General features: G+C 36.7%; 2 protein-coding genes across 2 annotated transcripts in view; one reads left to right on the top strand and one right to left on the bottom strand.

Moving 5' to 3' along the window:
* Nucleotides 1-1831, top strand: part of CCNE2 (cyclin E2) — a 14574-nt gene extending 12743 nt beyond the window's left edge. The window contains exon 12 of the mRNA XM_007453250.1: nt 302-1831. Within this exon, the coding sequence (XP_007453312.1) occupies nt 302-415 (114 nt within the window). The 3' untranslated portion in view covers nt 416-1831. The remainder of the gene's footprint in view (nt 1-301) is intronic.
* INTS8 (integrator complex subunit 8) overlaps nt 1737-12268 on the bottom strand; it is a 50562-nt gene continuing 40030 nt past the window's right edge. Inside the window, exons 19-25 of the mRNA XM_007453257.1 lie at nt 10086-10204; nt 8917-9020; nt 7852-7902; nt 5960-6033; nt 5815-5879; nt 5609-5652; nt 1737-1937 (exon numbers count right to left, since the gene is read on the bottom strand). Of these exons, the coding sequence (XP_007453319.1) occupies nt 1821-1937; nt 5609-5652; nt 5815-5879; nt 5960-6033; nt 7852-7902; nt 8917-9020; nt 10086-10204 (574 nt within the window). The 3' untranslated portion in view covers nt 1737-1820. The remainder of the gene's footprint in view (nt 1938-5608; nt 5653-5814; nt 5880-5959; nt 6034-7851; nt 7903-8916; nt 9021-10085; nt 10205-12268) is intronic.

The raw sequence follows: 12268 nt of genomic DNA, 5'->3' as shown, positions 1-12268 counted from the left end.
TGCAAAAAAAAAAAAAAAAAAAAATGTAGAAAAGCTAATAAAATAACTTTGAAGTCAAAGCAAGATTTATGAAGTGTCTCAAGATTAATGCCAATAGTCCAGGTAAGAGTTTTTAAAAATACAAATTGCAGGCAGTTGAACCTCTAAAATATGACTAATCACAGTTGCAAACACATAAAGAGACGATTATATTAGGCCTAAGTAGTCTCAAATTAGTACACAGAAGTCTTGTTTGACTTTTTTACCATATCAATGCTTTATCTTAGCTGTTAATCTCTGCATGATTTCTTCACATGTACAGGATGAAGTAAATTATATAAACACCTTCAGAAAGGGGGGACAGTTGTCACCAGTTTGCAATGGAGGCATTATGACACCACCGAAGAGCACTGAAAAACCACCAGGAAAACACTAAAGTTAACTGAGCAAACAAGTTGGAAGTGATGAAGTGCTGCGTAGCACTTCATAGAACTTAACTACTTAAGTTTTACAGGAAAATAGTGCTGTGGCTGTCCTGGCCGATTCAGAAGTTTCACTGGCATTCTTTGATTTAAAAAACCACTTAAAATTGGCACTAAGGAGGAAATTTAATTCCTATGTTCGCTGTTTAAAGAAACAGCAGGACTTGTTTACAAAGATGACTTCATTCCCAAGACTGACTGGATAGAAGCCAGCCATGATTCATGACATAAGAATTTCTTTGATACGGTGTTACTATGTTTATCTTGATAAACTAGGAATTTCATCATTGGAGTTTTTGACTAGATAAGTGCTACCTTACAGGGTACATTAAGTGATACAGTACTTTGAATCTAGTTTTTAGATTCTCAAAATTTATACTCTTAACTAGTGCAATTTGGTTCTTGAAAATAAAATTTAAACTTGTTTACAAAGGTTTAGTTTTGTAATAAGGTGACTAATTTATCTATAGCTGCTGTAGCAAGCTATTATAAAACTTGAATTTTTAAAAATGATGAACTTCTTTAATCTGTTTGACTATGTTTATTTGCCTTGCCATAACATTTTTAACCAGTAAATCTTAGATGAACATGGTGTTTAAACTGTGCTCTAAACAGTGGGAATGCCAAAGAAATTATAAACAAGATAAATGCTGTGGCTCCTACGTGGGGCTTTGACGTATAAGTTGCTTTATAATAACTTTTTCGAACATCACAATTTGGGCAAATAACTTAAGTACCCTTTCAAACTATTTATATGAGAAAGTCACTTTATTACTCTAAAAAAAAAAATCTTTAGGGTTATCTCAATTTAGTGTGACTACGGCTTTATTTATGTTTGCAAAACTGCTAAGGTCCTTTTTAAATTCCTACATTATGAGTTAAGGACAGTGTCAAAGTGATAAAGCTTAGCACTTGACCTAAACTTGTATTTTCCTAAGGCAGAAAAGCAGTAAATGTATACGACTCCTAGAAATCTATTTATTTAAAAAAAAAAAAACCTTGACATAAGAACTTGCTGTATATAGCTACTTCTACATAAATATTTTAGTTTTTTAAAAATGAAATTTCAGCCTCAAAAGTGGATTTGATTAGAAAAATTATACTAGATTTCTAGTTTATTCTGTTACTGGACATGTGAATCTCTTCTTCCTTTGAAGAAATTATAAATTTAAGCTATTGTTATGGTGTGAAGTCTTCTGTAGAGTTTTTGTTTTTAAACTAAAATGTTTCAGTATTTTTGTCTGAAAAGAAAACGCCACTAAATATGTAAATATGTATTATGTAAACTTAATCTTTTAATACTGTTTATTTTTAGCCCATTGTTTAAAAAATAAAAGTCAAAAAATTTTAACTAACTGCTTAAAAGTAAAGTTTTGCCATTGCTTGAAGAAACTTTTTTTTCCTTCTCTGCGCTGCCAGCTGTAACACTTCTTCTGGGTTGCTTGCGTTCAATTCTGTCTGGCCGATGGCTTTTATCTTCCAAAACAGAAAAGTGATGTTATTAGAGGTCTGGTCAAAAACAAAGTTTTGCTAGTATACAAAATATAAAACTACCTACTTGCTAACAATGATAAACTGAACCTCTAGTTGTAGATGCTAAGAGGTGTAGAAGAAATTAACAAAGACTGACTGGAGCCACTCAAGGAAAAGACCAGTTACTGAACCATAGTTTGTGGAATTATATTCAGTAACATTAACTAAATTCATGTAAATTTATTTGACTAAAAATACCAGTAAAGGGACTTCCTGGTGGTACAGTGGCTAAGACTCCATGCTCCCAGTGCAGGGGGCCCAGGTTCGATTCCCTGGTCAGGGAACTAGATCCCACATGCCACAACTAAAGATCCCACATGCTGCACCTAAGACCTGGTGCAGCCAGATAAATAAATAAAATATATTAAAAAAAACAGTAAATAAACTCTACATGTAATCTGACACATTTTTACAATTAAGGCTCCTATAAAATAACTTGAAATATCAAAATTCATGTTTCAAGGCTTCACTTTTTTAATATGTAAAAAATATCTAGTTTGCTCAGCACTATAATATATAGTGACCCTTCTCTTTCATGATTAGAAATACTTGAGCCTGATAAAAATCCATAATAGTATTCTGCCATGGAGTGTTTTGTGAGAGCATGTTTTAGGACCTTAAAATTACCTTTTGTTTAAAGAAGTTCATATATATATATATATATATATATATATATATATATATATATATATATTTTTTTTTTTTAAACAACAAAAACTATTCTGATAGGTAGCCTGAAGGGAGCTAAGACTATCCAGAAATGATCATCAGTTAGGTTAGTGGGTAGGAAGAATTGCGGATGATGCCATTTCCACATAAAAGAATACATGTGGAAAAACCTAGTAGTGGGGTATAACTAAAGAGTTATTTCAGGCAAAGTATCCTGAAGACGACTGGCTATAAAAATATAAAAGTTCAAAGTATAAGACAGAAATTGAAATAGGAGCCAGATATTTGAGAGAAATAACACATCCTAGGTGGGTAGTGGTCAAAACCATGAGGGGATGAGGTTACCTAGGGAGAATGTAGGGCCATCAGAAAATACCCAAGGACTAACTTCTTGGGAAAACCAAGTTTAAGGGGTAGACAGAGGGAAATACCCACAAAGAAGAAAAGGCAGAAGAGTCAAGGAGAAGAGATGAGTAAAAATGCCAGGGAAGCCAAAGGAATAAAGAATTTCAAGAAGGAAGGAGTGTAAACAACAGGATAAAGACTGAAAAGTATTCACTGGCTTTGGCATTTGGTGGCCCTTGAGAACAGTTAGAGCGGGGACGGCAGAAGTCAAATTGTATTGGATCAAAGAGCTTTAAAAAACTAGGCAGAGGGGTTCCCTGGTGGTGCAGTGGTTGAGAGTCCACCTGCCGATGCAGGGGACGCAGGTTCGTGCCCCGGTCCGGGAAGATCCCACGTGCAGCGGAGCGGCTGGGCCTGTGAGCCATGGCCGCTGGGCCTGCGCGTCCGGAGCCTGTGCTCCGCAACGGGAGAGGCCACAACAGTGAAAGGCCCGCTTACCGCAAAAAAAAAAAAAAAACTAGGCAGAAAAGGGATGAGAGAGAGGTGGAGTACAGTCAAGAGAAGTTTCTATTAAGGAAGAAATAGTTTATAGGTATGGGAGTGGTTGACAGTATAGGAGAGGAGATAACTAACTGAAAGGGACAATCACTGAAAGGATAGAATCAAAAGCATAAAAACTTGTCTTCATCAAGGAGTAGCATAAGCTTTTACTGACTAAAGGCGTGGCCTTAACAATGAATACAGTTGTCAATTATTTTGAAGGTGGAAAGCAGGGACCTGAAACAGGAATGTGAAGCTGGCACTCACGGGGCCACAACTCCCAAGACTATAACTTTCACAAGGACGGGGGCTAATCAGTCTTTTTTTCTGGTCTACTCCAAACAGACAAGGAAGTTACTGAAAATGGAAAAGGGAGAGAGGACAGGGACTTAATAGGGTGAAAGTCTAAAGTATTCCCTAAAAAAGTGCAGACCACTGACCACAGGCAGGTAAACAAAAGAAATGAGCGGCCAGCTAAGGTTGGAGGCCATGGTTTGGTAGTGGCACAAGTTTATACAGTTGTAGGATTTTTTCCAACAGAACTCAGTGGCTCAGGGGAAAAAAAGCATAAATTTTTGAACTGATTCAGGGTTGGGACTTTTCCAGATAAAGCAAAAGACAAAAAAGCAAAGATGCTGAAAATATTAGAGTAGTCCCGACAGTCAACCTTAGATAGAAGGGGTTCCCAAATCTGGTTTATAATCAGAACTACCTGGGAAAACTTAAAAATTGGATCGCAGGGTCTCATCTCAGATCAAATGAATCAGTATCTCTGAGAGTACACAGGCCAGTATTTGCTGTACTCAAGGTCAGTAGGGAAGGAACAGAAGTTGGAAAAGGGCTGACAGACTGGGGAAAACTTGGTCATGAACTTGAACATCTCACTGATGATGAGGAAAATGGGAGCCCGGAAGTAAGAAAGGGATAGATTACTGGCACAGAGATCTTATGTAGAGCAGTTCTGACAAAAAGGCCTGGCCGTGGGTGGCTGATGAAGAGTAAAGGTGATAATGGAACCTGGAGTGCCAGGGGTGTTGGATAAGTTGATCACATGTCTTTTGATGCATGCAGAGGAACAGCCAGGTAGTTGTTTAGATGAACTAGTAAGGAGGTAGGTGTAAGCTTCCAAGGAGAAAGGGCTTAAAAAATGATACAAGTAGAGATAGTCTAGAAATGCCATCAGGGAACCGGGAAATTTTCAGCATTGCCTTCCAGCCCTGGGTAAGTTGGAAATGGGAGAATGAGTAGTCTCCAATTAAGTGGAACTGGCACCATATTCTTTTTCCTCTTTTTTTTTTTTTGAAAGATGCTGTTGTTATTCTGTTTCCTCTAAATAAGGGCCATACAATTTAGTCCAAGTACAAAGCTTTAAAGGACACTTAATAAACGGCATATACTTTTATTAATGAGTGAAAGAGCAAAGAGAAAACATATATGGTAATAGTGACACAGCAAATGTTAGGCTTGTAAAAATGACCATGAATTTGTAATGCTTTGGTTTATAAGTCAAATTTAAATAAATAATCCATCCATCAAGTAACTACTGAGCATCTATTATTTGCCAGGCACCATTCTAGGTATCAGCTGTGACAAAACCAATTCCTACCTTCATGGGGAAACAGCCAATAAATAAGTAAATACACAGTATGTCAATTGTAGATAAGTGCTATGGAGAAAAGTTTTAAAAGGGAAATGAGAATAAGAGTATTGGAGGGAAAGGGGGAGAGACATTGCTATTTTATAAGATGGTGAGGAAAGGACAATTACTTCTTAAGAAGGTGACATTTGAGAAGAGACCTAAGGGAAATTAAAAGAATGTTCCTGAAAGAGAAAATTTCACAGGCCATTCGGTAGTGAATGTTCTTGGCATGTTCAAAGAACAGTAGGGGTACTGGTGTAGGAGAAGTTAGCAAGGGAGAGTTGAATGAATAGCTAGAGGTCAAGTCACATGCGGCCTTGCAGGCCATTGTAAGGACTTTGATGCTGTATGAGACATGAAATAGTTTAGTATTAGGGAAATTAAGCACATCATTGAAGAATCAAGGCATAAAATAACTTACCGCAATTTGTCTTTTATCTGTTTCTCCTCTTTTGTGATGAAGATCTAAATGAGTCAGTTAAGAATAATAAATTTGATACTATTAAATATCACGATAGATTCTCAACTGTTCTTTGTTTTTTATTTAGAAAATACACAATATTAAATACTTCTTTAATTTACAGAAATGAATTGTTCTAACATCACACATATGTTGATGAAGGATACAAGTCAAGTATTCCAAAATGGTAACATCCCATATGTAGTCATAGTAGGAGTCCATAGCATCATGACTGAAAAACAGAACTCAGTTACTTCCTCTTTCTTAAGCAGAAAAATTTCAACTTCATTTTATTTCAAAAACCATTCATACCTGTTTTGTTCCTGCAGTGATTTAAAGGCTGTTTTGTAGTCAATCTCTCTGAGGAACTGACATAAAATTGCCACCTACATAAAAAAAGAATTGAAAATGGTTTCATGTAACTAGTATCAACAATGACTACTGGTTTTGGAGGGGTCATTTTTAATGATTCTCATGTCAAGAGTATATTATTTAATTTAAGAGGCCTTGCAGATCAGGCTGAGTGGATCAGCTGATATGTATGGAATCCATACAATTTTAATTGTAAAAAACCCTTACACCAGGCTTCCCTGGTGGCGCAGTGGTTGAGAGTCCGCCTGCCGATGCAGGGGACACGGGTTCGTGCCCCGGTCCAGGAAGATCCCACATGCCATGGAGCGGCTGGGCCCGTGAGCCATGGCCACTGAGCCTGCACGTCCGGAACCTGTGCTCCGCAACGGAGCACAGCAGTGAGGCCCGCGTACCACAAAAAAAAAACAAAAAAAAAAACAAAAAAAAAACCCTTACACAAGTGTCTGTCTGCCCAATATTTTCTTCCCCTGTGACCTAAATCATAAATTTTTAGAGATTTATCTGAATGAGAAGCTGGCAAAAAGCCTGTTTCGAAAACTGAAGGGAATGGAAAACTGCCAAACAAACGTGTCAAACATTCAAGGACATACAGAACATCCAATTAAACCTTTCACAGCTGGCAAGTACAGAAGCTCATTTTGGCAAAATGTAGGCCAGTCTGCTTAACATTGAAAACAGATCCATTTCAGTCATGTATGTAGGTCATAATGCTGATCTCTTTTTTAAATATTTAAAGATTTTTAAATTGATTATTATTCACAAATCATAATGTAACTTTCAGAGTATAAAATTCAGTAGTTTTTAGAATATTCACAAAATTGTACAACCATCACCGCTTTTAAGTCTAAAACATTTCATTACCCGCCTCCGGCAAAAAAACAAAAAGCTCCATACCCATTAGTAGTCAGTCTCCATTTCTCCCCTACCTCTCCACCCCGCAGTCTCTGGCAACCACTAATCTACATTCTGACTCTATAGATTTCCCTATTCTGGACATTCCAAATGAATGAAATCATACAATACAAAGCCTTTTGTATCTGGCTTTTTTTTACTCAACATAAAACTTCCAGGATTCGTCCCTGTTGTAGCATGTATCAGTACTTCACTCTTTTTTATGGCTGAATAATATTCCATTGTGTGTGTGCGCGCGCGCGCGCACACACACACACACACACACACACCAAATCTCATTTATCTATTCATCAGCTGATGAGCATTTGGGTTGTTTCCACTTTTTGGCTATTATGAATAATGCTTCCATAAACATTTCACGTACAAATTCTTCTGTGGACATACGTTTTCAGTTTTCTTGGTTATATACCCAGGAGTGAAACTGCTGGGTCATATGGTAGGTAATTCAATGTTTAACTTCTTGAGCAAGCACCGAATTGTTTTCCACAGAGGTTGCCCCATTTTATATTCCTACCAGCAATATATGAGGGTTCTAATTTCTCCACATCTTCACCAATACTTGTTACTATCTTTCAGTTACAGCCTCCTTGTGAGTGTGAAGTGACATCTCATTGTAGTGCTTACATTTCCCTAATGATTAATGTACATATCTACTTTTAAATATAAGAAAACATACTTGAGGATGCTTTTTCCATTTATAAGGTTCAAAGACCAATGTCTTCTAACTCATACTTTCATTTTAGTTAAAATTCTGTAAACTATTTTTAAAAAATTTAAAGAACATACAAATTCTTAAATACCATAAATTTAAGCAATTATGATACGGAAAATAAAAGCTACTTCCCAGTCCAATGCCTTACATTTATTATAAACTCTAATATTCATGAAAACAGACCAGCATCATAATATTATAAACTAACCTGTGTGTGGCAATTCAGCAAAGAACAGCACTTTATCATTCGTTTTATTACCTACAAAAACAAAATTCTGGTTATTTTCAAAAACTAGTTAATGTCAATTGTAACAAATGTACCACTCTGATGTGGGATGTCAATCGTGAGGTAGGTTGTACATGTATGGGGACAGGAGGTACATGAAAACTCTATTTTTCACTCAATTTTGCTATGAATCTAAAACTGCTCAAAAAAATAGAACTTTTAAGTTAAAAAAATCTAGTTATTAAAAAATTTTAAATCTTATTTCAAAAGCCATTATTGTAAATATTAAAAAATGCCATTTATTAAATTATGATATTGGTGGCCTAAACCAGAGGAAAGGGTAATGCACATTGAGAGAAAATTAACAAAATTTGAGATTTAGGAGGCAGAATCAATATGCCTTGAAGGCTGAATAGATGTTGGTGGGAGGGTTAGTAAAGAAAAGAGGATGACATTCAGGATTTATGCTTGGTCAACTCAAAGGGCTAAACAAGGGTGACTGCTATTTTGGTGGGGTCTTCCGTTTTTGTTTTGGTTTTGGTGTGGGAAGGTCATCAGGAGGAGAGACTGGTAGAGTAAGACGCTGAATCAGGGGACTTCCCTGGTGGTCCAGTGGGTAAGACTCCGCGTTCCCAATGCAGGGGGCCCGGGTTCGATCCCTGGTCAGGGAACTAGATCCCACACGCATGCTGCCAACTAAGAAGGAGTTCGCATGCCGCAACTAAGAGCCTGTATGCTGCAGCGAAGAGCCTGCAAGCCGCAACTAAGACCCGGACCAGCCAATATAAATAAATAAATACTAAAAAAAAAAAAAAAGAAAAAGATGCTGAATCAGTTTTGGACAGGTTGAGTTTGAGGTGTTTTTGGGAAATCAAAGCAGCAATAGCTGTGGGCACTGGAAATATGGGGAGCAATCTGGTCTAGAGCAATCAATTTGGGAGTTACCACCATATACATGGAAATGAATAAGCTCATGGAAAAAGAGGCCCAGGAAGAAGAACATTTAAAGACAGACAAGAAGCAAGTAAGCCCACAAAAACAACCTACCTGGTCTGTATAAACATCTGGGGGCACAGCCTTATTAAAGAAATCAGAACACACAGCTCCTGCCTGGAGGTAATAGTGAAGAGCTGCCGAATACTGATTTGTTGCTTGAAGTAGAAAACAGAAATAAAGAATTACCAGCCATTAAATACACAGCTGGAAAAACAGGGCCTCTTTTGTGAAGAGTCAGGTATTATTACTTCATGTTTGACAAAAGCAGATTCAAACCACAGACCTAGGGATAACACTTAGCCAGGCCAACAATGAGAAAAATTGGCTTTATTTTTTCAACCACTTTAAAGTAGTTGTATAATAGAGTCTTTCCTTCTCAAACTGATTAGCCAAATATTCAGCTCAGATTCCCTGTCAAACTTACTGGTACAGAATTTAGTATCTGGAGGTACAGCCAGTATTTTGTAGTGACTATCAATGGAATATAACCTTTAAAAACTGTGAACCACTATGTTGTAAACCTGTAACTTATGTAATACTGCACATCAACTATACTTCAATTTAAAAAAATAAAAATGACTTAAGGCTGCTTGCAATAAGTCACTTAAAAAATAAAAGCTGGGTGGCAGACACAGGAGATACATGGGAATTCATTATACTATTCTCTCTACTCTTACATTTTGAACTTTCTCTTTAGAAAAATCAACTCCTAAAAAAGTGACCCAGAAATGATACCAGTCAGAACTGTAATTTGATCTGTATAGTAATAGAAATATTAGAAATTCCCTATCAAGTTGGAAAATCTATCACATACACCGGGGGGAAAAATTAGGAATCTATTTTCAAGAACACAAATAATTATCAAGAGTGCCTGGACGTATTTTAGAACATTTAAAGAGCAATTTTGTAAACTAAACTTTAACCTCTTTCCTTAAGAGTGTTTTACCAACTTTTTAGATGACCATTTACTATTAAAAAAAAACAACACAGAGAAAAAGTAGTCAACATAAAACTAAAAGCATCTGAATCAAAGGCTCAGAAAAATGCATACATATAACAATAATAGTTACTTTCAATTTTATCTAGGAAGAAGAGTTAGACAATGTCAAAAACAAGACTTAAGTTTAATAAAGTATTGTAATAACAAGTGTAATATATTTATTTTCACTTCTAAAACTGCTATGAAAACAAAACACAAAGCAACCATACATCTCACTTACCAAAATAAATGTCTGCCTGAATAATTAACCAGGAATGGTTGTTTGGGTTTATACTGAGGGAATACCGAACTAGCTCTTTCACTGTGATAGCCACGGCTTCAAAGTCCACGGACTGGAGGCTATATAAAGACAATAAACATACTCTCTATTTTAAGAGTCAACTTCAAATTCCATACACACATTTATTAAAAACAAAAAGGCTTAGTCAAAATTTAGGTGATCATAAATACAATGCTAAATATTACCAGGAGTAAATATTTTAAAACTATCAAAACAACTAAATCTGAGGAAGTGTGATCAGCTAACTTTTTATAAGGGGCTGAAAACAATCTGATTTTTGTTTCCTTTATTTTCCCAAAATGCTAAAGAAGGCCACTCTAAAAAGTATCTTTAAATATTGGACAATATAAAGCACAAAAAAGGTCATAGGATAAAACCCTGTCTCCACTTTTTATGCACAATTTACAGGCAACAAAATTATAAAGAGACAGACTCATAAAATTTTTCCAAATGATTTTTAAGTTCTGTTATCTAGAGGAAGCTACAGAAAACAAGGGCTCAAACACTAACAATACTGCTACATGGCCTTAAATTCACCTTGTGGCTTCTTGTAAGGGTTAACTAACTCCTCTGGATTAGATGTTTCACCGGGTTGGGGCGATGCAAGGGTATCACTGCAGCTCATTTGCAAGCAATGAAGAATCCAAAAAAGAGTACAGAAAGGGGCCCGCTGCTCTGAGCCTAGTTCAGCCTGGAAGTCCTGAGATGCAGAATTAGGAGGTGCAACTGTGAGGATCAAGCCAAGCGAGCACCCAAGAAACACGCTGACAGCCCCTACAGCGAGACCCAGCGGGGGAGGACAAGCTTCGGCTTCAGAAACACACCGAGGTTCAAGTCCTGGCTCTATCATCTAACAAGGTTGGACAAAGTACTCCTGTTGCCCTGAGGGGTTAGGTTCTGCCATAACTCACCACTGTTCCCAGTACAGTGGGAAAGTATTGTGGTGCCATTAGTAAATACCCAACTGTTGATTTACAACTAATTTATTTACAATTATTTAAATGAGTTACACTGGTTTATGTTTCCTAGAAATTATAAAATGTTAAGTCTAAGAATTCTATCTACATATCAAACAATCAATTTTAAAATAGTAACACTTAATCCATGCCATCCTCACACTATTCTTCGAGTCAATGAAGACTCCTCCTCTGCTCAAGAGAAATATCTTTCCTGGTCAAACATTTAGTCACATTTTATTTTCTCTGGGTTAATTTACATTAAAGTAATTTTATCATGAAAATAATAGTTAAGCCTACTACGTGGCAGCCCTTATTCTAAACACCTAGCTTAGAAAGTTTATTATTTAATCCTCACAAGGTAGGTACTATTCTTATACCCGTTTTACAGATGAGGAAACTGGCACAGAAAGCAACTAACCCAAGGTCATATACCTGAGAAGTGGAGAGGCTGGGACTCAGTCTCTCTGAGTCTGGCTCAGAACCTCTATGATAAACCATTCTTTTGCCCCATTTATAAACACACACTGAAAAAAATCAATCATTAGTTTACAGTCTAAACTTAGGCCAAAGAAGTAACACCAAAGAGGTATTACAACCATCAATTAAAAAGGCAAAATGAACTCTACCTGATTCTTGGATTGCTATCTAATATACCAAATTTTATGTAAAAATCTGCAGTTATTTGCTTCAGGAAGCATAGTGCTTCTGTGGGAACTAAGGCTCATAAGCGGAGGGAAGGGTCACTCACCCACTTTAGACTCTCCAAATCCCTGTCAGAGAGAACTGCTTCCAATCTCTAAGACTGAGACGGAAGCAAACTGCTCTCATTCTACTGCCTGCTTACCTACCTACTACAATCTTTTCTTCAAAAATGCCACTAAAAGCAATAAAATAAGGCCTAGATCTGCCCTTCAGGCACAAAGAAGATGACTGGCAGGGAAGGGAGAAAAGGAAAAGTAACTTTTGTGAGGAAACAAATGGACTCTCCTGAATGAGAAGTTGCTACGTGTGGGAAGAGAAAAATATAAATGGTTTCTTCTTCCAGAAGAGGAAGCTTTTCTTTCCCCCCCCCCCCCAAAATTCCCCCATCCTCTTACTGTGATTCTCAGGTGATGAAAGTTAAGAGAGAAGATTTCTTAAATTACTTAAAGAACTTCTTAAGGC

This window comes from Lipotes vexillifer, unplaced genomic scaffold (genome assembly GCF_000442215.2).
Source record: "Lipotes vexillifer unplaced genomic scaffold, Lipotes_vexillifer_v1.1 scaffold1038, whole genome shotgun sequence".
Classification (NCBI taxonomy): Eukaryota; Metazoa; Chordata; class Mammalia; order Artiodactyla; family Lipotidae; genus Lipotes; species Lipotes vexillifer.
The sequence above is the reverse complement of the archived record's forward strand: the minus strand, read 5'-3'. Positions and strand labels throughout refer to the sequence as shown.